The 26,457-nt window shown below is 40.5% G+C and overlaps 1 protein-coding gene across 1 annotated transcript in view; it reads right to left on the bottom strand.

Moving 5' to 3' along the window:
• Positions 1 to 375: 375 nt before the first annotated feature.
• Positions 376 to 26,457, bottom strand: part of NOP14 (NOP14 nucleolar protein) — a 46,150-nt gene continuing 20,068 nt past the window's right edge. Inside the window, exons 8-18 of the mRNA XM_065404974.1 lie at positions 25,465 to 25,771; positions 24,121 to 24,251; positions 23,761 to 23,846; positions 21,807 to 21,942; positions 19,755 to 19,856; positions 12,107 to 12,260; positions 9,007 to 9,166; positions 6,016 to 6,163; positions 2,538 to 2,656; positions 1,039 to 1,194; positions 376 to 626 (exon numbers count right to left, since the gene is read on the bottom strand). Of these exons, the coding sequence (XP_065261046.1) occupies positions 527 to 626; positions 1,039 to 1,194; positions 2,538 to 2,656; positions 6,016 to 6,163; positions 9,007 to 9,166; positions 12,107 to 12,260; positions 19,755 to 19,856; positions 21,807 to 21,942; positions 23,761 to 23,846; positions 24,121 to 24,251; positions 25,465 to 25,771 (1,599 nt within the window). The 3' untranslated portion in view covers positions 376 to 526. The remainder of the gene's footprint in view (positions 627 to 1,038; positions 1,195 to 2,537; positions 2,657 to 6,015; positions 6,164 to 9,006; positions 9,167 to 12,106; positions 12,261 to 19,754; positions 19,857 to 21,806; positions 21,943 to 23,760; positions 23,847 to 24,120; positions 24,252 to 25,464; positions 25,772 to 26,457) is intronic.

Genomic DNA, 26,457 nt, shown 5'->3' with positions numbered 1-26,457 from the left:
CGGAAACGTATACCCGTACGTTATGCAAAAATTTCCGCAACTCGAAAATCCTATTTCTGGCTTATGGAACTTTTTCCATAAGTGCGCATTTTCATATGTCAGGTCTTGCGTAACCCGGGGAGCGTTTGTATCAAAAATACACAAAAAAGTCTATGCCTGTTACTTGATTCTTTTTAGAATACCCATACAATGCACCATAATATGGACTCTCAGAATTGGTCAGAAGTTCCTGTCAAGAACGCACAGTCTGTACAGTTTTCTGAACACCTATTCACCAAAATATTTCTCATTAATATGATAGTAAGTACAACAAATACAAAAGGATGTTATCTTTATTTTTCACATGAAAAAATACAGCCAGCTAACCAATTTATCAGAATCCTTTTTCAGACCGTTCTTGAAGGCACGTGTTTTCCACAAAAGGAATGCACCAAGATATAAAGTCTCCTCAAAATCCATCAGTTTATATTTTACCTGAAAGTAAAAATATAATGTCCCAGGGTTTCCTGTTGTAGAACGTCAATGTCTAATTTTTAAACTTCTTCCGCTTCATTGCCTTCCATTCACCTTCCTGTGTAGCAAGGCTATTGAAAAGATTTTTCACTTTTCTTTTTCTATCAGAATCCCTATAAAAACAAACATATGTTTAAATCTTTATTCTGACATCAGTTAAAATAGGCCAAACAATATGTATTTTAATATTTATAAAAAGCGGCATTTTTGAAACACCGCCTCTGCTACAGTTTAAATTACACATATTATAGATATATTACTTAGAAATACACATTATGTGATTATATGAATGAAACAGCAAAATTCCAACACATTCAAAATATATAGCGGTTGATGAGCATTAAACATAAGGTAACTCTGATTGCAAGTGTTGTAGTGGTTGCTGCCAAGTTGTCAGACAACTGTTTTGACCTCAAAATATGGCTGACCAACATGCCAGTCCTGACAGGGACCAAGAGTGAACATTGGCCAGCATACAGAGTAACTCCACTGCCATAACTGCCACTGCCAGTAACCATATATTACCTTTCCATAATTTCTGAAAGCTGCATTCTAGCCAGGAACTGGTTATCTTTCCGGATCTCCCGAACAGCTCCTTTAAATTCACGTTTGTGTTTGTGAATCAGCCTCTTTCTTTCCTGCTCCTCCTTGCTGCCTCCCTGTTTCCTCCCAAACTCCAGGCTGAAATTAGAATGCATGTATGAACAAGCATAATATATTATGTCAAGTATACTCTTTTATACTTTACAGGAACTAGCTTTTATATAGATGCTACTTTTTGATATTCTACGTCTTTGCACACTCCTATGGCAACTCTCAATACCAAGGGCTTAACAGTCTCACTTATAATTACGTATTTATAGGATACCATAACAAAAGTATCTGACTACGTTATATAATTTAGATAAAGAGCAGATAACATTTTCCAGAGCGCCAATACACAGCAACCTTCCACATGTAGCACTACATTCAGAAGTATAGAGGCTGAGAGAACCATACTAGCTGGCTAAATCCAGAATGTCAGCATCTGCAGTTAGTGGAAAACCTGGACAAAAATGGAGTCTCACAATGTGTTCTAAGGTTAATATTTCTCATAATAAATTACAGGGGGGCAAGGTGTGTCTGTGTGTGGGGGGGAACGGCGGATACATGATCTGTTTCACCCTTTCGGCAAATAGCCAGAGGGAGTTTAGGATGAATGCAAATAGTGGGGCAGATGCAGTCTCTTAACGGAGACCAACATGTAAGATAATTTGATAGTAAGTAGTGTCTCTGTCTGGAAATGAATCAGCAGCCAGTGAAGAGTATTGGTGTAATATGCCCTTGCCAGTCACAGTGCAACTGCATTTGGTATTAGTAAAAGCTACCAAATATCTTTCAAAGTTAATGCCAAGTACAATCAGGATGTTGCTATAATCTAACCCAGAACACAAAAAGATACATATGATGTGTATGTGGAAAGGTCTATATCTGATAGGAAGGGGTGAAATTTCTTGGTCAGCCAAACATAAAAAATGTGTTTCTGGCCATTGTGGCAATCTGGGAATCCAGGAAAGCTGAGAAGGCTAGACAGACCCCCCAAATTAAGAACCAGTGTAAAGTAGATACCCAGATTGTGTTTTATGTTGTGTTGGAGGTCAGATCAAATGCTCATAATGGTCCTCCTGGCGTTAAAGATCTATGAATCTATTATTGACGGAGAAACGAATAAGAGAGCCAGGAATAGCCTCCATATCTCCTGATTTCCAGTCCTACACTCTAGCCATAAATCAAGACAATCCGTCCTCCATTTCTCAGGATTCCTCCTTCCCTTTCTCAGGGTAGTCCATCCTTGGCAGCGTGTGCACCTAATGTAGGAGACGCAACTCCATTTCCCTTGTTTTTCCTACTTTCCAGAAGCCTACTCTGCTTGGAAATTTAGAAAAGAATGACAAAGAGGCTTTAGCTGAAGCCTATCTCCATGCTCCTCAATGCCTAACCTGCAGTTTTGCTTTCTTCACTTCTATAAGGATTACTGTACTTACACTTTCACAATTTTGGGCATGTACAGTTTCAATGGCACAGGCTTCTTTTTCTCACACACCAACGGGGTATACTGTTTTCCTTTGTCCTCTAGCTCTTTCAGAGCATTTTGATGCAACTCCTGAAAATGCAAATGAGGTTAGGGTTTTAAAAGCTAATCAAAGATATCACATTTTACAAACCAGTTATCGTCTGTCTCAGGAATAATGTTTTCCTGGCTAAGGCATCCTCAACAAACTATCTTCTCTCTTAGTAAGATCACAATTAACCTTTAGGATATTTGCTAGTCCTGAAGAATTTTAAACCTTCAGGTCTGGCTGGTTTCAAAAGGCTTTCCAAGGTCTACAGGGGGTGCTGTGATGGACAGCAAGAAGGGTCTGTGGCCAAAGAGAAAAGAGGCCAGGTTGGCATGACTGACAACAGACTAACCCTAGTTTAACTCAGCTCCTGTCTCTCAACTTTGAGAAAGTAACAGACCTTCTAGATAAAGGAAATGCGGTGGATCTAATTTACCTCGATTTTAGTAAAGCGTTTGATACTGTGCCGCACGAGGAATTATTGGTTAAATTAGAAAAGATGGGGATCGATATGAAAATCCAGAGGTGGATAAAGAACTGGTTAAAGGGGAGACTGCAGCGGGTAGTACTGAAAGGTGAACTGTCAGGTTGGAGGGAGGTCACCAGTGGGGTTCCTCAAGGTTCGGTTTTGGGTCCTATTTTATTTAATCTATTCATTACTGACCTCGGAACCGAATGTAGGAGTGGGCTGATAAAGTTTGCGGATGACACAAAGTTGGGAGGTATTGCCAATTTGGAGAAGGATCGGGATATTCTGCAGGGAGACTTGGATGACCTTGTAAATTGGAGTAACAATAATAGGATGAGATTTAATAGTGAGAAGTGTAAGGTGATGCATTTAGGGATGACTAACAAGAATTTTAGTTATAAGTTAGGGCCGCATAGGTTGGAAGTGACGGAGGAGGAGAAGGACCTCGGAGTCCTGGTTGATCGCAGGATGACTATGAGTCGGCAATGTGACGTGGCTGTGAAAAAAGCTAATGCGATCTTGGGATGCGTTAGGCGAGGTATTTCTAGTAGGGACAGGGAGGTGCTGCTTCCGTTATACAAGGCGCTGGTGAGACCTCATTTGGAGTACTGTGTGCAGTTCTGGTCTCCCATGTTTAAAAAGGATGAACTCAAACTGGAACGGGTACAGAGAAGGGCCACTAGGATGATCCGAGGAATGGAAAACCTGTCGTATGAAAGGAGACTCGAGGAGCTCGGTTTGTTTAGCCTAACCAAAAGAAGGCTGAGGGGGGATATGATTGCTCTCTTTAAATATATCAAAGGGATTAATACCAAGGAGGGAGAGGAACTATTTCAGCTCAGTAGTAATGTGGACACGAGAACGAATGGATATAAACTGGCCGTGGGGAAGTTTAGGCTTGAAATTAGACAAAGGTTTCTAACCGTCAGAGGGGTGAAATTTTGGAACAGCCTTCCGAGGGAAACGGTGGGGGCGAAAGACCTCTCTGGCTTCAAGATTAGGCTTGATAAGTTTATGGAGGGAATGGTTTGATGGGATAACGTGATTTTAGTCAATTAAGCATTAACGTGCCATCGCGGGTAAAATGAGGGTCCGGCTGTAGAATCTTGCCTGTATGCTCGGGGTTCTACTGATCGCCATATTTGGGGTCGGGAAGGAATTTTCCTCCAGGGTAGATTGGCAGAGGCCCTGGAGGTTTTTCGCCTTCCTCCGCAGAATAGGGCAGGGGTCGCAGGCTGGAGGATTCTGTTGTGGGTGGGTCAGCTTTTGTGGCCTGCATCATGCGGGAGGTCAGACTAGATGACCATATTGGTCCCTTCTGACCTTAAAGTCTATGAGTCTATGAGTCTATAACTTAAAACTTTAAGGCTGAATATTCATTGCTCTAAGGGTTAAATTTTGTGACTCTAACATAGCCTTTCCATGCCATCGACATTACAGCTTATTCTCTAACATACACTCTACCCCGATATAACGCTGTCCTTGGGATCCAAAAAAATCTTACCGTGTTATAGGTGAAACCGCGCTATATCGAACTTGCTTTGATCTGCCGGAGTGCGCAGCCCCGCCCCCCCGGAGCGCTGCTTTACCACGTTATATCCAAATTCGTATTATATCGGGTAGTGTTATATCGTGGTAGAGGTGTACTTTATGCTGCCTCTTCTGCTAGAGAGGACGCTACTGCTAAGTAAGAGGGTCCATCCTCACTGAATGCAGAAGAGAGTCAGGCTACACTCAGATCATCTTATCCTTCCATCTCTGGAAAAGAACTAACTAACTAACTGGTGAAGCTGACAATATATATGTGTACTGATTTTATTAAGGTACCCATGCCCATGGTATCTATTCCTTTATTTGATACATTTGTTTGACTGTACCAGTGACTTATAGATTCATACAAGAGCCTCAGGAACAGCACTGCCAGAATGCTAGTCCTATAAAAGGAGCTACTTAAAGAGTTACCACAGTGGAGATGCCTTAAATGTTACCCTCTCCACTTAAGTTCCCTCTAAGCTGCGTGACTGCGCAGCAGGCTATCAAGGGCTGTGTAGGAGGGGAGAGGCACCTCTCTCCTGGCCCCAGGCTGCTGCAGCGAGAGGGGGCTGTGTGTGGGGGGGGAGAAGTCCTCTCCCCCCGCTGCAGCCCCAGGGCAGCCTGCACCCCAAACCCCTCATCCCCAGCCCCACCCCAGAGCCCTCACCCCCCCCCCCCGCATCCCAACCCTCTGCCCCAGCCCTGAGCCCCCTCCCGCACTCTGAATCCCTCATCCCCGGCCCCACCCCAGAGTCTGCATTCCCCCCCCGAGCCAGAGCCCTCACCCCCCCCACATCCCAACCCTCTGCCCTAGCCCTGAGCCCCGTCCCGCACTCCGAACCCCCCTTATTCCTGGCCCCACCCCAGAGCCCAGCCTTGAGACCCCTTCCACACTCCGAACCCCTCAGCCCCACCCCTGCCACACATCACCTCCATATTGGTGCACATAACAAAATTCATTCTGCACATGGATGTAAAAAATTAGAGGGAACATTGCAAAAAGGCGGGTTTGGCTGCACCATGAAAAATATCCATCCAAAACATTATGTACACACACCAACTTTTCCAGAGAAACACCGATTTAGTCTTCAAATTGTCTAAGGGCTTGTCTATAGACCAACTTACAGTATAACAGTAGTAGATCAATGTGCCTTACAGAATTTTTAGTGTGCAGCAGCAGGAACCACATAGGCACTTAGGGTGCAGCAGGCTAGTCTATCATAGATTCATACCCCAGATATCTGCACACCAAATCCTAAAAAGATAACATGCTTGGCCTTTGAAAAAATATTTCACTTTGTTTTTATTTTTAATTAGCTTTACGTTTTTTGTTAGCACATATTCAGACCCCAGAATTTACTAACTTCTACATCAGCAATTAGTTTTTTGGGGAACATTTACCTGCAGTTGTTTAGGGTATTCACTCACTGGTATATGTTCTGTAAGAAGTACTCTGATGGGTTGCATTATTTCATGGAAGGATGACAAAGATTCATACAAAGCTGCACATTTCTTAATGAGATCCAAACACACGGCTAGACATGATAACCTGTTAGAGAGATGTACACAGCCATGTTAAAACGTTATCTGCAATAATTTTATTGTATAATTAGAATATGCAGATCAAAGTTTCAAGAGCTTCAAACTAAATGAATTATAGGCAGGGCTGATAGTGCCACCTATTTTAATGAGAAGGGTCAGGCAACCTTAATGAGATCTTGTTTTCTGCTGCTTATAACTGCCAAATTTTCTCTTCTCATTTCTGCATGCCTCAGGCTAATTTTTTTTGTTTTGCTTTGGGGTTTGTTTGTTTTTTTATTAACAGATTTATTAACACGGCTGCTACTCTGAAACCAATCATTTTCATGAATAAGGCTAGAAAAAATATCTTGCTTTGCCCATGGTAAAATATTCTTGCAACCTTTTCTTTGAAAAGCTCTAGTGTCCTCATGTTTTGGAGGAGGCACTTAAAATTTGGCATAGGTTGCCTTTTGTGTCAGGGTTGTGCCTTTTGCCATCTTTGTGAAAAATCACCCAAAACTGGCCAAGTTAAAAGCCTCTGAAAAAATTCAGTTTGCACATGCTCAGTAGAGACTTCAATTTTAGTAGCTAAATTTCTGAAGATTCCATCTTGACTGAGCATGGCTCAAGCTTCCCAGAACTCCTAGTGCTGACTACACTATGCATGTACCATCCTCACACAGAGCAACTGAGCAGGCTCCATCCCCTCACATCTTCTAATGCTGACAGGACTCCACATGTGCCATCCCCACAGAGTGAATGAGCATGCTCCAGCTTGGGGCTATACACGGCAAAGCCCAGCTTTCCCTACAATGACTGCTCCCAACCAGAGGGATGTCAAGGGCTGGAAGTGAGAGCAGGGAATGTATCTCTCCTAAACTCTCAATGTTCCCTGGCACTCAGGCAACATGGAACAGAAAGCTGTCTAATTTAAAGGCAGAGGGAACAACAGCAGGACTGAGGGGAAGGAAAGGACTAGATAGGGGACAAGAGGTCTGGTGAGACAAGGACTGGAGACTAGGGGACAAGAGGTCTGGTGAGACAAGGACTGGAGAGATGGGGGAGGCTGGCACTGGTTGGGCAAGACGACTAGGATTGGAAGTCAGAGAAGAAAATGGCAGCGGGGGCGGGGGGGATGAGAGACAGTTGGCTGGGGTGGGGAGGAGACAGGGTGTGTGTGCTTGGGACTAGGAACCAGAGCATATGTATGGGCAATTGGGTAAGGAGGGGGGAGGAAGGGAGACAGATCCAACCAGGAGCCAGGGTGCAGAAGAAGAACTAAGACTTGCTGTGCAAAGTGACTGGGACAGGGAGACAGTGAGTGGGGAGACATGGGCAAGGGGATGGTACGATGGGATACTAGATGGGGAGGGATCTGAGTTACTACAGAGAATTATTTCCCAGGTATCTGCCTAGTAGGTCTTGCCCACATGCTCAGGGTCTAACTGATTGCCACATTTGGGATTGGGAAGGAATTTCACCCCAGGTCAGATTGGCAGAGACCTTGTGGGTTTTTCGCCTTCCTCTGCAGCACTGGGCACAGATTACTTGCAGGTTTAAACTAGTGTAAATGGTGGATTCTCTGTAACGAAGTCTTTAAATCACTATTTGAGAACTTCAGTAACTCAGCCAGAGGGTAGGGCTCTATTACAGAAGTGGGTGGGTGAGGTTCTGTGTGACCTGCAATGTGCAGGTCAGACTAGATCAGTGGTTTTCAAACTGTGGGTCGCGACTCAGTACTGGGTCGTGGAATGTAAGGCACTGGGTCACGGCAGCTCTGGTCAGCACCGCCAACCGGGCCATTAAAAGTCCCGTCAGCGGTGCTGCCCGGCTAAGGCAGGCTAGTCCCTACCTGTTCCAACACCACGCCACACCCCCAGAAGTGGCCAGCAGCGGGTCCGGCTCCGGGGGAGGAGAGGGGGGAAACATGGGGTTCCAGGCACTGCCCCCGCCCTGAGAACAGATCTGCAGCTATACTGAGCCCTCACAGCTGCAACTGAAGTCAGTAGGAGCGATGCTTTGAGCATATAAAGTGCTATAACATACTCCAAAAAGTCAGGTCCCAGGAATCTCAAATTGGCACCAAAAATTAGTGGAAACTTTTGACCTTAATCTCCGTGCCTTAGTTCCCTGCCTGTAAAATGGGGATAATATCACTCCCTTACTTCACAAGGATTTTGTGAAGATACATTCATTGATGTTTGTGAAGCACTCAGATATTATAGTGATGAGTGCCATAGAAAAGCCCAGGAAGAAATTAATAATTCTGTCTTCAGAGTAGGATCTGAATAGTGTGCAGTAAATAAGGCCAATGGCCACACAAGGAACAACGAGGAGAAACTATTCAGTAGCTGCTCATTAAATAAATATAATCCATTCTGTGCACTGAATAAGGCTCGGACTGTGGAAAAACAGAATGTGATCATGTAACTGAACAATGAATCACAATGCATATCCACAACTGGGCTGAATCTCATAACTTCTGAGCGCCTGACTTTGCGATCTTAATAATGTTCTTTTGATGTGGTTATTTTTGCATGTAATCAAGATTTATTTGCTGCTTAAGGGTCTGACCCTTCAAAATGTTTAGCAACTCCTGTGGGGTGCTAAGCATCCTCAAATCTCAAGGAAGCCAAAAAGAGTTGGGGGTGCTTAGCACCCACAGAAAGTGCTCTGCACTTTGCAGCATCAGACCCTAAGAATGGTATATTTTGTTATTTAATATGCTACAAGAACCATATGATGAAAATAATTTATTACAGTTGTCCACCCTCTGCTTTTATCCTAGAAGGTAACATGCTTGACAGAACACTGTCACCGAAGTTACACAAGAAATAACTTGGAGTTTCCCCTTACATATTCTTCACATACCTGAAATGATTCATTTCTGTTTTGCTGCTTTCCTTTAATCTAGTCACAATACTGAGTGGCAGATTTTGCTTTTTCCAGGTCTCCATATCCTTCTTATCACAGACCAAGAGTAAGTCTGAATTTTTTCCTGCTGGTCTGAAAGGATGCACTAGAATATAGCCTAAAAAACCAGTTACAACGGTTATATACAGATTAGTTCTCAAAATAAAAAAACTTAGTCTTAAGACAGGAAAAAGTTGATTTATAGAAAATTTATAGTTTTATAAAGATCCTTTATTAAAATTAGGCTATTTCAAATATACGCAATGCTAATCTTTTTACAAAACATTAGGCCAATGGTAAAGTCAGCGGGGGTAGGAGAGAAAGACAGTGGCACCTGTAGGGACTAGAATAAGAGATCAGCTGGAAGAGGGAACTTGCAAACCAGTAGGGATAGTGGTGTCAGGAAAAGTTTCACAGCTAGGGGAGAATCAGAAAGGTTAGTTTGATGTGGTTATCTAAAAAACTGGGATGGCATGGTATTTACCAGATGTGTTTTTTACCAGGTTAAATCACAGTTTTTGCCGCCCAGTGAAAAACTAATTAGCCCCAGTTTAAGGAATTTGCTAGGTTAAAATCGGTTTAATTAATGCATACCGCACTACACTTAGTTTTAGTTACATAGTCAAATTAACCAGAGATTCATAGATTTTATTTGTACAACCTTAAATTAAAGTAAAACTGCAGTGGGTGTAATACGAATATATGTAATTATAATACTGCACATCGGAATTTCTATGCATTTTGATTCGGTATTTTCTCAAGGAAGTTATATCTGTCATGACTCATATTTCAGTTTTCAATATTATATAAACAAAAGTCAAAGATATTTCATTATATGAAAATGACAATAATGCAGAGTTGTAGGCTTGAAGCATTAAGCAATCAGAAGCCTGCAGAGTTGCCGACTACCAGTCCAGGGCCATTTGGTCATGTAGCATTCTGTAGCAGAAATCCAACTTTGACACAGTGGTTAGACCAAAACTGTTCCTCAGTTCTGAATGGATGTATCCAAAGTTTGAAAAAAATTGTTCTATGCTTGCTGAACTTGCTGGATAATGATGCAATAATTTCCCCCAGTTTCCTGGTTTAAACTGGCTTTAAGCCAGTATTTACCAGCACCCAGTCCTAAACTAGTTCTCCCTGGGAAATTGCCAATCCTGATAAAGAAAAATAAATCTGTGCAATGAACATGTTTTTAAGCCCTGCAGGCTTAGAAAGGAGCTCATTTCAAAACCTTTTAGCAACAAAAATAAAAATAATTTTATTAAGTTATTTATATATTATATTGACATTGATGCAAATGGCTTTTTAGACGTATGCAAGAGTCTCTCTGCCCTGAAAGTACAAAAATGACTCAGGAGGTAAAGATAGATGAGGTTTTGGTTTTAAGGCCCCAATCCTGCAAATGCTCATCCTTAACTTTACTACTGTGTGTAGTACCAGTAAGTCAATGCGACTACTCCTGGTAGTGAAATAAAGCATGTGCACAACTGTCCACAGGATCAGGGCCTGAATGTTTAAGTTATACTTATCTGCTCTACTTCTAAGAGAATGGCAGACAGTATTTATTCTACCTGCATGTTTGATCAATATGTTACCAAAGGCTACCTGCCTAAAAATGACACTTCTCCCCCAAAGGAAGAACAATGGACTTTTTTTTTTTTTTTTTTTTTTTTTAAAGGGGAACAGTTTTTTCTAAAGCCTTAAGTACATCTGAATCTGCATTTGAGACATGCTCTCTCAGTCTTTTCTTAGGATCTGTTCCATATCACTTCCTCACAGGAAAGGCAGATGGATCAGGCCCTCAATGTTAAAATAATGGAGTTATATTAAATTATGTTACTAGCTGTTAAAAAGAAATGTCAAGGAATTTATTGGTATGATAGCATATCAATATGTATCACAAAATTTGGTGTGAACTCATCTTTAAATATCCTGTGTCAACAGACAACCAAGCTGCCAGGAAATCATACGAAGCAAGTATTTGGCAGGTACGTGCCAAAGCCATATTGAATTGCACAGCAAATATCTCAGTAGTTCTACTGTGATATTCTATGTGGAAGTAATTAATATCTATAAGGTGAGTGTTGCTGTACCACTAACAGACATTTTATTTAACTTTCCCTCACCACACACATAATTAGAAACCAGCAGTACTTGTAGGGAAGTTTCACACTGGTAACAATTTACAGACCTATAGACGATAAATCATATCAAAGTTTGAACAATGGAGAAGGTATTGCAAGCAAGCATTTGATTTCCATGATTTGGCAACAACTCTCCTCTTCCCCTTATAGGTGAATTACTGTCACTAAATTCCCTGACAAAGAAAAAAACGTCATTTTTTAACCTAGAAATGGGGCACTGAGGAAGAGTGCCCAGAGAAAGAGAGAGGCTGGCAGGGAAATCATGAGCAAGTAGAAAAGGCCAAATTAAAGAGACAGTCTTAGTCTACATGGTATTCATTAAATGATGTTGTCGAAAAGTGCTAAATATGAAGATTGCTCTACATTACAGGCCAGACTGTCCCCTCTGTTAATATGAGTGCAAGGGGAGGCAAATCCAGACAGGTATGCAAGGAGGAAGAGTATCAGCTTTGTGGCATACACCTCCCTTGTATCCTGATTGCATGGAAGCCCCACTGCAGTTCTTTTGGCATTCTGGTTATCAGGTCAGGAGGGGGTAGCATCAACTGCAGTCTACAGCATCAATTGCTACCCCCACAACTCCACAGAAATGAACTTTAACAGCATTAACTCACACTCGTTTCCTCACTATACCGTGGTGCCCAAAGGGGAAGGAGCTGTTTTTCTATGGGGGCTGGGAAGCAGTGTGGAAGAAGGCGGTTTTCATGCAGATGGCGCTTGTGTCTGGTGGATCTCCTGGGAACTGCAGCATTTGAGAGCTTAGTTTCCTGGTCAGCTCAGGAGATCTATCTAGGAGATGACTTGGTCTTTCATTTGAAACATAAAGCTCTCAAGGTGGAATTTTTAATTGCAAGGAAGCTTGAAGTATAAAAACAATGCACATTCATATTTATCACTCCAAGCAAACTTACCCTGTGGTCGTTTTTGAGGTATAGATAAGTGAAGTATTCCAACGAGGAAATTGATAAGTTCTGGTATGAATCTTTGAGACAGTGATACATATTCCAGGAACAAACAGCACACAAACAATCCTTTAACAACATCTTGTAGTGTCATGACTTGGCACTAACAAAAAATAAAAAAAACCCTGCATTAACATATTAGTATGAAAATTATGGCTTTATGCCATGAGCAAAAATAATAACCTCTGATAGAGAGATTTTAATAAGTTTCACAAAAATGTATGATCTAAACAACTGGTCATTTTTAGCAGCTTTTAAAAAATTACCTAATACATTTTTTGCTGGGGTCATTTTTAATACATGTTGCTGCTCCCTAGTAAAATTTGACACCTTATCTCATTGACGGGAGGATGTGCAGCATTCAGTAGAAACCTTGCCAAAACTACTTTAACCACTAGAGGGCACTAACGCCCAACAAGAATTACTTCCTTTTTATAAAAATAACAGGAGTACTTGTGGCACCTTAGAGACTAACAAATTTATTAGAGCATAAGCTTTCGTGGGCTACAACCCACTTCTTCGGATGCAATCCAGAAGTGGGTTGTAGCCCACGAAAGCTTATGCTCTAATAAATTTGTTAGTCTCTAAGGTGCCACAAGTACTCCTGTTATTTTTGCGGATACAGACTAACACGGCTGCTACTCTGAAACCTTCCTTTTTATATCTTGCCTTGTTTCTGATATACTTATTCTATTATTTGCTTGTCTGTTGTTAAATGTAGGTCCTACAGTTTTCATCGCAATGGTGTGATGTCCACTTTTAGAAAGGAACTAAAGAACAACCAGATTTCAAAGAAACTCTGCACCTCAGATGAGATAGGAGCAACTGAATCTGGACATTTCAATTATATAAATAGGGCTTTAGGATTGAAAATTGAGACACTTTTGTTCAATATATTTCAATGTAGTTAGGCAAGTTCTGGAGGGACAGAATAGATATTTTATAAATAAAATCAACTGTCTCTCTTAAATAAGAGCTATTAGCATATATGGAAGATAGCATCACTAATTAATAGGATTCATGTACCCACTTGTATTCCATGACTCTCATAGACTTTATATACTAACAAAAGAATGGCTATACTGGGTCAGACCAATGGTCCATCTAGCCCAGTATCCTGTCTTCTGACAGCAACCAATGCCAGATGCTTCAGTGGGAATGAACAGAACAGGGCAATTATCAGGTGATCCATTTTCTGTTGTCTAGTCCCAGCTTCTGGAAATTAGATATTTAGGGACACCCAGAGCATGGGGTTCCGTCCCTGACCATCTTGGGTAATAATAATTGATGCACCTATCCTCCAAGAACTTATCTAATTCTTTTTTGAACCTACTTATACTTTTGGCGTTCACAACAACTTCTGGCAACAAGTTCCATACGTTGACTGTATGTTGTGTGAAGAAGTACTTCCTTATGTTTGTTTTACACCTGCTGCCTATTAATTTCATTGAGCACCTCTGGTTCTTTTGTTATGTGACGGGATAAATAACACATCCCTATTCACTTTCTCCAAACCACTCATGATTTTATAGAACTCTTATCATATCTCCCCCTTAGTTGTCTCTTTTCTAAGCTGAACAGTCTCTCTTTTTAATCTCCCCTCTAATTGGCTCTGTTGCCTCTCTCTGTACCCTTTCCAATCTTAATATATCGCTTTTGGGATGGGGCAACCAGAACTGCATACAGTATTCAAGATGTGCGCATATCAGCGATTTATATAGTGGCCTGATGATATTTTCTGCCTTATTATCTATAACTTTCCTAATGGTTGCCAACACTGTTAGCTTTTTTGACTGCTGCTGCACATTGAGCAAATGTTTTCAGAGAACTATCCATGACTTCAAGATCTCTTTCTTGAGTGGTAACAACTAATTTAGAACCCATCATTTTGTATGTACTGGATTATGTTTTCCAAGGTGCATTACTCTACATTTATCAACACTGGATTTCATCTGCCATTTTCTTGCCCAGTCACCTAGTTTTAAGAGATCCCTTTGTAACTCTTTGCAGTCTGCTTCGGACTTAACTATCTTGAGTAATTTTGTATTATCTATAAACTTTGTCACCTCACTGTTCACCCTTTTTTCCAGATCATTTATGAATATGTTGAACAGCACAAGTTCCAGTACAGATCCTTGGAGACCCCCCTCTGTTTACCACTTTCCATTGTGAAAACTGACCGATTATTAGAACGTAAGAATGGCCATACTGGGTCAGACCAAAGGTCCATCCAGCCCAGTATTCTGTCTGCTGAAAGTGGCCAATGCCAGGTGCCCCAGAGGGAGTGAACCTAACAGGTAATGATCAAGTGATCTCTCTCCTGCCATCCATCTCCACCCTCTGACAAACAGAGGCTAGGGACACCATTCCTTACCCATCCTGGCTAATAGCCATTGATGGACTTAACCTCCATAAATTTATCTAGTTCTCTTTTAAACCCTGTTATAGTCCTAGCCTTCACAACCTCCTAAGGCAAGGAGTTCCACAAGTTGACTGTGCGCTGTGTGAAGAAGAACGTCCTTTTATTTGTTTTAAACCTGCTGCCCATTAATTTCATTTGGTGGCCCCTAGTTCTTATATTATGGGAACAAGTAAATAACTTTTCCTTATTCACTTTCTCCACACCACTCATGATTGTATATACCTCTATCATATCCCCCCTTAGTCTCCTCTTTTCCAAGCTGAAAAGTCCTAGCCTCTTTATTCTCTCCTCATATGGGACCCGTTCCAAACCCCTAATCATTTTAGTTGCCCTTCTCTAAACCTTTTCTAATGCCAGTATATCTTTTTTGAGATGAGGAGATCACATCTGTACACAGTATTCAAGATGTGGGCGTACCATGGATTTATATAAGGGCAATAAGATATTCTCCGTCTTATTCTCTATCCCTTTTTTAATGATTCCTAACATCCTGTTTGCTTTTTTGACTGCCGCTGCACACTGCGTGGACGTCTTCAGAGAACTATCCACGATGACTCTAAGATCTCTTTCCTGATTAGCTGTAGCTAAATTAGCCCCCATCATATTGTATGTATAGTTGGGGTTACTTTTTCCAATGTGTATTACTTTACATTTATCCACATTAAATTTCATTTGACATTTTGTTACCCAATCATTTAGTTTTGTGAGATCTTTTTGAAGTTCTTCACAGTCTGCTTTGGTCTTAACTATCTTGAGCAGTTTAGTATCGTCTGCAAACTTTGCCACCTCCCTGTTTACCCCTTTCTCCAGATCATTTATGAATAAGTTGAATAGGACTGGTCCTAGGACTGACCCTTGGGGAACACCACTAGTTACCCCTCTCCATTCTGAAAATTTACCATTTATTCCTACCCTTTGTTCCCTGTCTTTTAACCAGTTCTCAATCCATGAAAGGATCTTCCCGCTTATCCCATGACAACTTAATTTACGTAAGAGCCTTTGGTGAGGGACCTTGTCAAAGGCTTTCTGGAAATCTAAGTACCCTATGTCCACTGGATCCCCTTTGTCCACATGTTTGTTGACCCCTTCAAAGAACTCTAATAGATTAGTAAGGCATGATTTCCCTTTACAGAAACCATGTTGACTTTTGCCCAACAAGTTATGTTCTTCTATGTGTCTGACAATTTTATTCTTTACTACTGTTTCAACTAATTTGCCCAGTACGGACGTTAGACTTACCGGTCTGTAATTGCTGGGATCACCTCTAGAGCCCTTTTTAAATATTGGCGTTACATTAGTTATCTTCCAGTCACTGGGTACAGAAGCTGATTTAAAAGGACAGGTTACAAACCATAGCTAATAGTTCCACAATTTCACATTTGAGTTCTTTCAGAACTCTTGGGTGAATGCCATCTGGTCCTGGTGACTCGTTACTGTTAAGTTTATCAATTAATTCCAAAACCTCCTCTATGACACTTCAATCTGTGACAATTCCTCAGATTTGTCACCTACAAAGGACGGCTCAGGTTTGGGAATCTCCCTAACATCCTCAGCCATGAAGACCGAAGCAAAAGAATTCATTTAGTTTCTCCGCAATTACTTTATCGTCGTTAAGTGCTCCTTTTTTATCTCGATTGTCCAGGGGCCCCACTGGTTGTTTAGCAGGCTTCCTGCTTCTGATGTACTGTCCAGGACGGAGGTGTCAGTAGAAAACCCACTTCATCAGATGCATGGAGTGGAAAATACAGTAGGGGCCCCACTGATTGTTTAGCAGGCTTCCTGCTTCTGATGTACTGTCCAGGACGGAGGTGTCAGTAGAAAACCCACTTCAACAGATGCATGGAGTGGAAAATACAGTAGGGATAAATACACAGCATATGAAAAGATTGGAGTTGCCTTACCAAGTGGGGGGTCAGTGCTAACGAGCCAATTCAATTAAGGTAAGGCAACTTGGTAAGGCAACTCCCATCTTTTCATATGCTGTGAATGTATACCTCCCTACTGTATTTTCCACTCCATGCATCTGATGAAGTGGGTTTTAGCCCACGAAAGCTTATGCCCAGATAAATTTGTTAGTCTCTAAGGTGCCACAAGGACTCCTTGTTTTTGCTGATACAGACTAACATGGCTACCACTCTGAAACCTGATAAGATAATAACCTACCATAGTTAGCAGTTCTGCAATTTCATATTTGAGTTCCTTCAGAACTCTTGGGTGAATACCAACTGGTCCTGGTGACTTATTACTGTTTAATTTATCAATTTGTTCCACGATGTTTTCTACCGACACCTCTGTCCTGGACAGTTTCTCAGACGTGTCACCTAAAAAGAATGGGATCTCACCCCCATCCTCTCCAATGAAGAACGATGCAAAGAATTCATTTAGTTTCTCTGCAATGCCCTTTTCTTCCTTGAAAACTCCTTTAGCACCTTAATTGTCCAGTGGCCCCACTGACAGTTTGGCAGACTTCCTGCTTCTGATGTACTTAAAAATGTTTGCTGTTAGTTTTTGTGTCTTTTGCTATAGTTGGAAGTAGCTCTTCTAATTATTTTTTGGCCTGCCTAATTATACTTTTACACTTGACTTTCCAGAGCTTATGCTCCTTTCTATTTTCCTCAGTAGGATTGGACTTCCAATTTTTAAAGGATGCCTTTTTGCCTCTAAACACCTCTTTTACTCAGTGGTTTAGCGATGGTGGCATTTTTTTTTTGTCCTCTGTTGTTTTTTAATTTGGGGTTGTGACCAAATTCACCCGAGTATTCACAGCCTACACACTATTGTAATAATATGTACAAATTATGCTTTGTGAGGTATTATTTGAAAACTAAACTCACTGGTCAGTAATATCATGGTGAAATGTATGTAGCAACACTATATGTAAAGTTATGAATATAATCTGAAATGATAACAACTGTGGTTACCAGACAAATCTGGGAAGCGGATAAACTGGTTCCTCACAGACAAAAGACAAGCAGACACCTCTAGCCAGGTGTGATGAAAGTTGATGGGCAATCACCTGTCAAGTGGCCATTGTTTAGTAAGGAAGGGTAACCAGAACAAACAGATCTGCATTTTAGCAAACAATAGCATGGATTCTCTTTCACCATGTGCCTCCCTGTCTCCATCCTCACAGCGGAAATAAAGTTTAGCTAGGGCAGGGTTCAGCAACCTTTGGCACATGGCCCATCAAGGTAATCCGCTGGTGCACCGCGAGACATTTTGTTTATGTTAACTGTCCACAGGTACGGCCTCCTGCAGCTCCCATTGGCCGGGAATGGCGAACTGCAGCCACTGGGAGCTGCAGGGGGCCATGCCTGCGGACAGTCAACGTAAAAAATATGTCTCGTGGCCCGCCAGTGGATTACCCTGAAGGGCTGCCTGCTGAAGGTTGCCGACCCCTGATTTAGGGGTAGGCCACAGAAAATGCATTTTAAAAAGGAACTGGACTATAGAAATGAGGGACAAAAACACCCCCCAAGGTATCTCTCCCCTATCCATCTTTCACCTAAGGCAAAAGAAATAGCCATTTGACTTTGGGAGAGATCCTGACCTGAAATTTGGTCAGACCTGTTGCTGGGAGCATGTGGTAACAATTCCACCTTGAACAAAGTCTAGTTTGTTAAGTTTTAGTACTAGAAAGCATTTTATCTTTGTCTTGTAAGCATTTCTGACTTTAATGCCTTGTACTTGTACTCACAAACTCTCTCTTTGTACTTTGATTAAAGAATAAAACAAGTTTATCTAACTAATCCAGTGCTGCATTTAAACTGAATTGTTTGGGTAACTCCATTTAAAGTAGCAAACTGTTGGATATTGTTCTGTTACTGGGGCAACTGACCTAAAATTTCTGAACTGTCAAGGAAAGAGCTGGACAAAGCACAACACACCTTTTGGGGGAAAATTCAGGACTGGAAGTTATTGCGGTCACTCTGTAAATGATAATCAAGACTGGTGAAATCCACAGCGTAACTGGAGCGTGCTGGCATGCTGCAGCTATACACAGGCACTCAGGGTGTGACCTACAAGCTGTTTGGATGTTTGTGAGGGGCCCAGGTTGAAAGCTACAACAGCAAATCACTGTGACACATCCCAGGTTGCAGGGCAGGTGGTGACACAACCTCCCACTGGTCTGGATTGTACCCTGAAATGTCATAGGGGTATACATTTAGTTTGAGCCTCTATTATGATGTTCTTAAATGGTTTCCATTCAGCTTGCAGGCATTTCACTCCTGTGATTGTTTCTTTTAATTTCCGTTTAACTAGCTTCCTCATTTTTGTGTAGTTACCTTTTTGAAATTAAATGCTATTTTGGTGGGTTTCTTTGGTATTTTCCCCCCTACAAAGATGTTCAATTTAATTACATTATGGTCGCTATTACCAAGTGGTTCAGCTATATTCACCTTGGACAGATCCTCTGCTACACTTAGGACTAAATCAAGAATTGCCTCTCTCCTTGTGGGTTCCAAGACAAGCTGCTCCAAGAAGCAGTCATTAGTGGCGTTTAGAAATTTTATCTCTGCATCCGTCTGACCCCAGTCAATATGGGGATAGTAGAAATCCCCCATTATTATTAGGTTTTCTATTTTTGTAGCCTCCCTAATCTTCCTGAGCATTTCATAATCACCATCCTGGTCAACTGGTTGATAGTATATTCATACTGCTATGCTCTTATTATTCAAGTATGGAATTTCTAGACATAAGAGATTCTATGGCACAGTTTGATTCATTTGTGATTTTTCTATATTTTACTCTACTTTATTTCACACACAATGCCACTCCCCCAATAGCATGAACTATTCTGTCATATAAATTTTGTTCCCTGGCATTACCGTGTCCCACTGATTATCATTGTTCAACCAAGTTTCTATGATGCCTGTTATAGCAACATCCTCATTTAATACTAGGCACTCAAGTTCAAGTGTGGAGTTTTTGTATGACAACTCAGTGGATGTGATCTTGTAAGAGTAAGGCTTTACTCTAAGTGAGACTTGACTTCTCAACCAAAAATATTTTCCTGACAATTACTGATATAACATTCTACCAAAACATATTCCTAGCTATTCTTTCAAAAAAGTTCTAAATATATATCTTAATCTCATTGCATTTTAAATTGGAGCATAAGAAAGAAATGGAAAGATTGAAGCCTTATACTGAAGTAACATATTACAGACATACCTTAGTAAGTAACTGACTCATATATACCAATGCAGGTGTTACTACTGGGTGCCAGAAGTCAGAGGTAGGAAACAGTATTGCAGTAATTTTCAAATAAATGAGCTGAAAAAAGAATAAAACAGATTAAGAAGTTAGAATACAGTAAATAACATTCTGAGTATCATAATTGGTTTTACATATAATGTGACTCTCGACGTGGAACTGCTATGTAGTAATCTCAAGAATACTGAGAAGTAATAATTGATATGTAACCTAGTTACTGAGATAGTCTGTACAACATATTGGAGCAGTGGAATATTTATTATGTGTTTATATTGCTTTACTTCAATGGGAGCTGTTATAAGAACAAACAGGCAATACAATGGCTCCCCAGATAAGGACATCATGGCACAAATTTGAAAGACAATGTGGGTGATCAAAAAGGACTAAACAGCTTTTAAAGAGCACTCTCCTTGAAGCTGGACAGAGAACTGTTTGGTGAGTTAAGAGAAGAGACCCACACCCTGTTGGTATCGGAAGGTTCGGAAGCTCAGACCTACCAGGATTCCTATATGGAAGATGGATAGTTTTCTCTACAATGCTTTTGTTCTAAATAAATAATACTTTGCTCTAAGAAGGCTGTTTGGTTACTGGATCTCAGAGCGAAATGAACTGCAAGCACTGAAGATAAATCAGGCCTGCTGAGGCAATCATGGTTGATCAGAGAGGACTTCAACCTATGTCCCAGTCTAAGAATTCCATCCCAAAAGATCAGAAGAGGTCAGAGGTTCAGTTAACCTGGTAACTGTGACAGTGACATAGTAAATGTAGAAGCTAGAAGTGGATACAGTCTTCCATGATGCATCCACAAGCACTGCCCAAACCATATTGGAATAACGACTCGAGAAAAACCAACCTACCTAATCTTTAAAATCTCTTAAACCTGCTAATTGTCTCCTCTTAGTCTGTTTCACTCTTGTACTACTCCATTAAGCTTGGAGAGATGAGGCAAGCAGTTCCCTTCGAATCAAACATTGACTTATAGCTTGTCCTTTAAGCATGTTATCAAACATGAAAATAGCTTGTCACTATTTTAAATGCATCCCATCCTGAATTCTCAAATAGCCAATTGCCTATAGTTTGGAAGAAAGTCTATTCATAGATTTAGGATAGCCAATAGAACTGTGAAGCACTAATAAAGAGCGACGCTCAACTATTTCATTCCAAGGTCCCTAATTTATTGTCTATTATATCTACATCTTAAAAAAAAAATGTTGTATTACATCCACAGTTCTGTTTGTTAATGATGCAGAAAAGTTTTTGCACTGTAGGATACTAAATCTCTGTGGAGACTTTTTATTTTAAACAGTTTATTTAACTGAGAAATTTTTTTTTCATTTGATCAAAGATAGAAAGGACAACCTTGCTCTAGGTGGCAGTAATTTTAGCAATGTTATCAAGTGTTGCAGGAAACACACAGAATCCTACACTCAAGTCTCAGGCCTGGTCTACACTACCCGCCTGAATCGGCGGGTAGAAATCGACCTCTCGGGGATCGATTTATCGCGTCCCGTCAGGACGCGACAATCGATCCCCGAATCGACGCTCTTACTCCACCAGCGAAGGTGGGAGTAAGAGCCGTCGACGGGAAGCCGCGGAGGTCGATTTTGCCGCCGTCGTCACAGCGGGGTAAGTCGGCTGCGATACGTCGAATTCAGCTACGCTATTCGCGTAGCTGAATTTGCGTATCTTAAATCGACCCCCCCCTGTAGTGTAGATGTAGCCTCAGGCAAAACAATGTTCAGTTATTTTAAGACTGAATAAAAAACCTGAAAATCAGTTAATCAAACAGGGTTTTCTCCTCAATTAATATTTTTGCTGCCATGCTTCTGTTCTGTAATATTAGTTTATTCCAAGACAGGCGATTCAGGGCATAGAAAACCCACAGAAGCTGCAATGTGTCATATTTTGAATTATAAGCTGTGAAATGCAAAACAAGATTTAATGTCACCCTGGTATTTTACACTAAAGGAAAAGGCAAAAGACTTTTCTAAAAAAAAATGTGTTAATTACCATGTCTAGCCCTGGAAATGTTGCACGGCCTTTGACTTCAATCATTTCTTCCATGTCATGTGCAGCATCTTGGAGGACAAACTTAACGCTGTTACTTGCAGCTTCAGGAAACATCTGGCAAAGACTGTACAACGGCCTATTAACAAGAAACACAAGTCACCATGAAGTTACACCATTTATATTAATAAAGAACTATGATTTTTAAACACCTTTGGAAATGTTATTTGTGCTAGGTTAAACACATACTTTGAATAAAATTATTTCTGCAGAAGATAATTAACTGGTGCACACATATGGCTGTTATGCTTTTGGTTTTCATTAGGGCTTGTGAAATACACCCTCACTTATAGGTTTGTGGGTTTTTTAAATATGAATATAAATTTCTAATGCATAAATATATTATTGTACTCAAAAACTATGTTAAGGTAGCATGATCTGAAGACTTCTTTCTGAATTTCATGACCACTAGAGTTATTGTGACTAGGTACTGAAGTAAATGGAATGTGTGTTCAGAATGCTCTGATGCTTAGATTCTGCTCAATATGCAATGAGACATAGTTTCATCATCTAATCGTGTTTTCCCAGATGTGGCATTTTAAGGTCATATTGTTATAAGGAGACGGTGGTAGCAACCCTTGTATTTAGGTTGCCTTACATCTTCCATTACAAAAGATTTATTTCCCCCCCCAAAAAAGCTTTAACTCCTCCATTGTTTGTAGCAGGGTTTTGGAACTGAGTAGGGACAAAGTCCTCAGGCTAGAGAAGTCCTTTTTTTGTCCCATGAAATTCCATTCAGGTTAAGCTGAGATGTAAACTGCTAACAATCACTATTTCCTCTCTCTTGCTGGCATGCCTCAGGAAAAATTTGTAGCCTGCCAAAACAACAACACTAAACATTCTAAATGGTCTAGCCCATGCCACCCCCAAAGTGATGCCAGCAACAAATATTCTGCACAGGAAGCATCTGGGAGTGCTCAGATCAACTGTAGTGGTGAGGTGAGAGAAGAGTAGAGCCAGGCTCCCCCTTCCCTGACCACAAACCCGAGACCGAGAACATGGGTCTAGCCTCCCATCTCTATCTTCTACGGGCAGGAGCCCTCCGTCTCTCAGGGCGAAGAGTGCTAGACCAGGCCAGGATTCCAACACCACTGCCTGGACATGCACATGGTGTTAGAGGTCCATCATCCCCTCTGGGATAACAACCTTCTCCTGCTACAAGCTAACACAGATAGTCCTGTATCTCAAGTCTGCACTGCAATGCTGACAGTTCAAGGTTCAAATCCTGTTTATGATGCATGATGGGGAGATTGTTTCAATTGCATATGATAAATTTTTTACTCTTTCCTTAAAACATAAAATAAAATAAAAGGAAATTACACACCAGGAAATTACATACACAAACCCCCCTTCTATGTTGAAAGAAAATTATTCAGGTTGAAAAGTCAACCACTCGAAAGTTAGGTAATGCCACATTTACACGTATTCATTACGATACAGTCTCTAATTACCAGATCACATTTTGCCCTTGGTCCCCTGCCTCATTCAGTGCACAGGATGGACACAAGACAAAATTAATGTTGCATGGGCAACCATAAATCTGGCATTGCCTAACTTTCAAATGCTTGACTTAGTAATCTAAATAACTTGCCTTTACAATAGTTTGTGTGTGTAATTACATATTTCTATAGCTCTAACACCTATGGAAGGTCTAATGCATACTGAGAATTCTATTAATTTCCTTTTGGAATGTTGAAAGCTTTTTAATACAATTAATGACTAAGGTACTAAAAGAAACAATGTTAAAACACAATAAAGTAAATAGAAAACCAGTAGCTTTCAATGTTAGTAGGAGAATTTAAATTAAGTAACGCACTGTGTGTTTTATTACCATGCAACTATCTTTTCCCTTCAAACCACCACAAAGGGGCCACAGTCAACATGTTTTATTACTTACAGGACCAATTTGTCAATTGTTCTGAGCTCTGGTGGCTCCACAGTAGCTAATTCCCCAATGTACTCCAGAAGGAAGCCGAACAGTTTCTGCAATAAGCATATCATGTTAAAACCATTACAGTTTTTTTTCTTTATATTTGTGTATATATATGTACTTAAATATAGATATTTTTAAAAGCATAGAAAAATAATGAGACAGAACATGGCAAATGAACACTGCCTAGGGTTCTCCCATACGTACATTCTGGATAAAGTTTTCTTCAAATAATGTGAATACAAAACCAATATATTTCAAACTGCTCCTTGAATACTTAGCAAACTCACTTTAGCATTCAAAGTTCATTTAAAAACTCAAACATACTTCTAACTTTGCTTTGTTTCCCACTGCAAGGCTTGGATGATTGCACTTCTGAATCCTCTCTAGGATAACTAGCTGTTCTTCTATTATTCTTCCAAACAGTAAAGCTTTAAGTTTCTCATAGGATTCTGGAACTATTATAAAAATAAAAACAAAAATCAAGCATACCCAGTTGAACTTAAACATAAATTAGAAAATATTTTACTATGTTAACAAACTTCTTCAAATCTGAACAAAACAATTAAACTGCTGGAAACATTTTTAAGTTAACATATTTTAAACATTAATAAAAAACATTAACATTGTGTTATCTGAGACATAGTATGCAATCATATAGTTAAAGAGTGGATTACACCACACCCCCCCCCCTCCCCCAAAGCTCAGGGTCCATTTACCCATAATTCTATATTTTCTGGCTTGTGTTTTTATAGTAGCACTAACTGTGTAATTTTAAAGTCACACTAACCTAGCATTCTGTATGGAACATATAAGAAATGTAAGAGCCTACCAACTAATGGAAAAAAAAATACATATGTGCCAGTCAAAGTGTTTTATAAAACCTTAACCATTGTATTTCCTTAGAGTTCTTTGCTGGATTCAATTTAAACTACTTTATTCAATGTATGTTATTGTGTCAACTGCCATCAAATGGAAACTGCAAACACTCTGGCAAGTGGTTTGAATGGTTGTCTAATTTCAGCATAGCTCGTTTAAAGACTGTACTTCCGTATTCCCTACTGGTATACTAGTTTGGTGAAATATTCAGTTAACAAGAATGAATATCCTGTACAGCATGCAGAATAGTTTCTTTCTCCACAACCACAGTTCTATTCTAGAGATACTAAGCCACACAGTGTTCTACTACAGAGACTATATGTTAAGAAGGGGCAGCATACCACTTCTGTGAGCTTCTTCTAAGAGAAGCTGACTTTATTTCAGACACAATGCATACCTGTTCCTAGTTTTCAATACATACTAGAAAATTATTGTGCATTCTTTTCTGCAAGACAACACTATTCTGTGCAGGCTGTACGTTTGGTCTTAAGGCAACACTGGGCACAATCTTACATGAAACTTGATTTCAATCAAGGCTTTTTGTCTTTCACTTCTAGGGCTGAAAGGGGCAGTAGAAATAGCCTACTCAGCTCCTGAACAGAAAAGGATTTTCTCATGCTATTCAGAAAAATTCTGCTTGCTGACAAGAAGTCGCGTTTTCAAGAACTGAAGAGTCATGTCCAGTACTTGTCGGCCAGAAGGAGTGCAATTATGATGTGGAGCCTCAGATACATAGGGCTCCAACAAACAGACAAACCCCCCCTCTACCTATTCAGTCAATAGGAATCTTACCAGTAAATGTGTATGGAAGCTCAGATCTGGCAGCTTCTATTTTAGCATTTTGTTCTTCCTCACTTTGCAGTTTCTTTTCATTTCCTTTGTGTTTCTCCTTCTGTTCTTCATTTGCAGTGACCTCTTCCTCACTCCCCATGTCAGATTCCAGGTCAGAGGGACTATCTGTAGCATCATCTTCCTCAACAATTGCTTCTTCCTCATCTTCTCCACCAGGCTCTCCCTCACTTTCTTCTTCACTCTCTCCCTCCTCTTCTTCATTCCCACCTTCTTCCTCCTCTTCATTTCCAACATTGAGTTGTCCACCCTATTAATAGAGAAAAGAAACCTACAATAGCTTACAAGAATACTGCTAGGTTTAAAATTATAATTTAAAATAACATCCTTACTTGTGTTACTAGAAACACATCAGATTATGACCCTCTCATCTCTGAATTTGATACAAATTGAATCTTATTTAAAATCCAGTGGTATATCAGGTGGATCAGTTGGTTATAGATGAAAGTTTGGTTCGGACAATACACAGAAGACAGGGTATCAGTTGTAGAGGGAAGATGGAGAAGTAGAAACCAAGAGGAAGAAAGCTGGGGTGGATTGGAAGCAGTTGAGCGACAGGCAGTCAGGTGACATGCAAGAAAAGCAGTGCTGGGGATGGAAAAGTTGGAAGATGGGCAGCAGGGAGCAGTGTGTAGCTGAAGAGTTGCACCACAAAAAGAAGACTTCAACTCTATTTAAAAAGTGCTTTCTATGGGACTTTTGTACGAATAGGACAAGGAGGATTTGGCCCTTAATATGGGCTTGATCCCAAGATGTCAGAAGCCCCAACAACTTGACCTGAATAAGAGCTGAGGGTGGGCCAAATTCTGTTCTGACTTGCACATTTTGTAACTCAACTGTTCTCAATGAGATTACAAAGGATGTAAGACAAGGAAAATTTTGCCCCCAGAATAAAGTTTCACTCCCTTTTATTCCTGTTGGCAGTGTAGAACTAAT

This window comes from Emys orbicularis, chromosome 5, assembly GCF_028017835.1.
Source record: "Emys orbicularis isolate rEmyOrb1 chromosome 5, rEmyOrb1.hap1, whole genome shotgun sequence".
Taxonomy (NCBI): domain Eukaryota; kingdom Metazoa; phylum Chordata; order Testudines; family Emydidae; genus Emys; species Emys orbicularis.
This window is presented reverse-complemented; position numbering and strand designations above follow the sequence as displayed.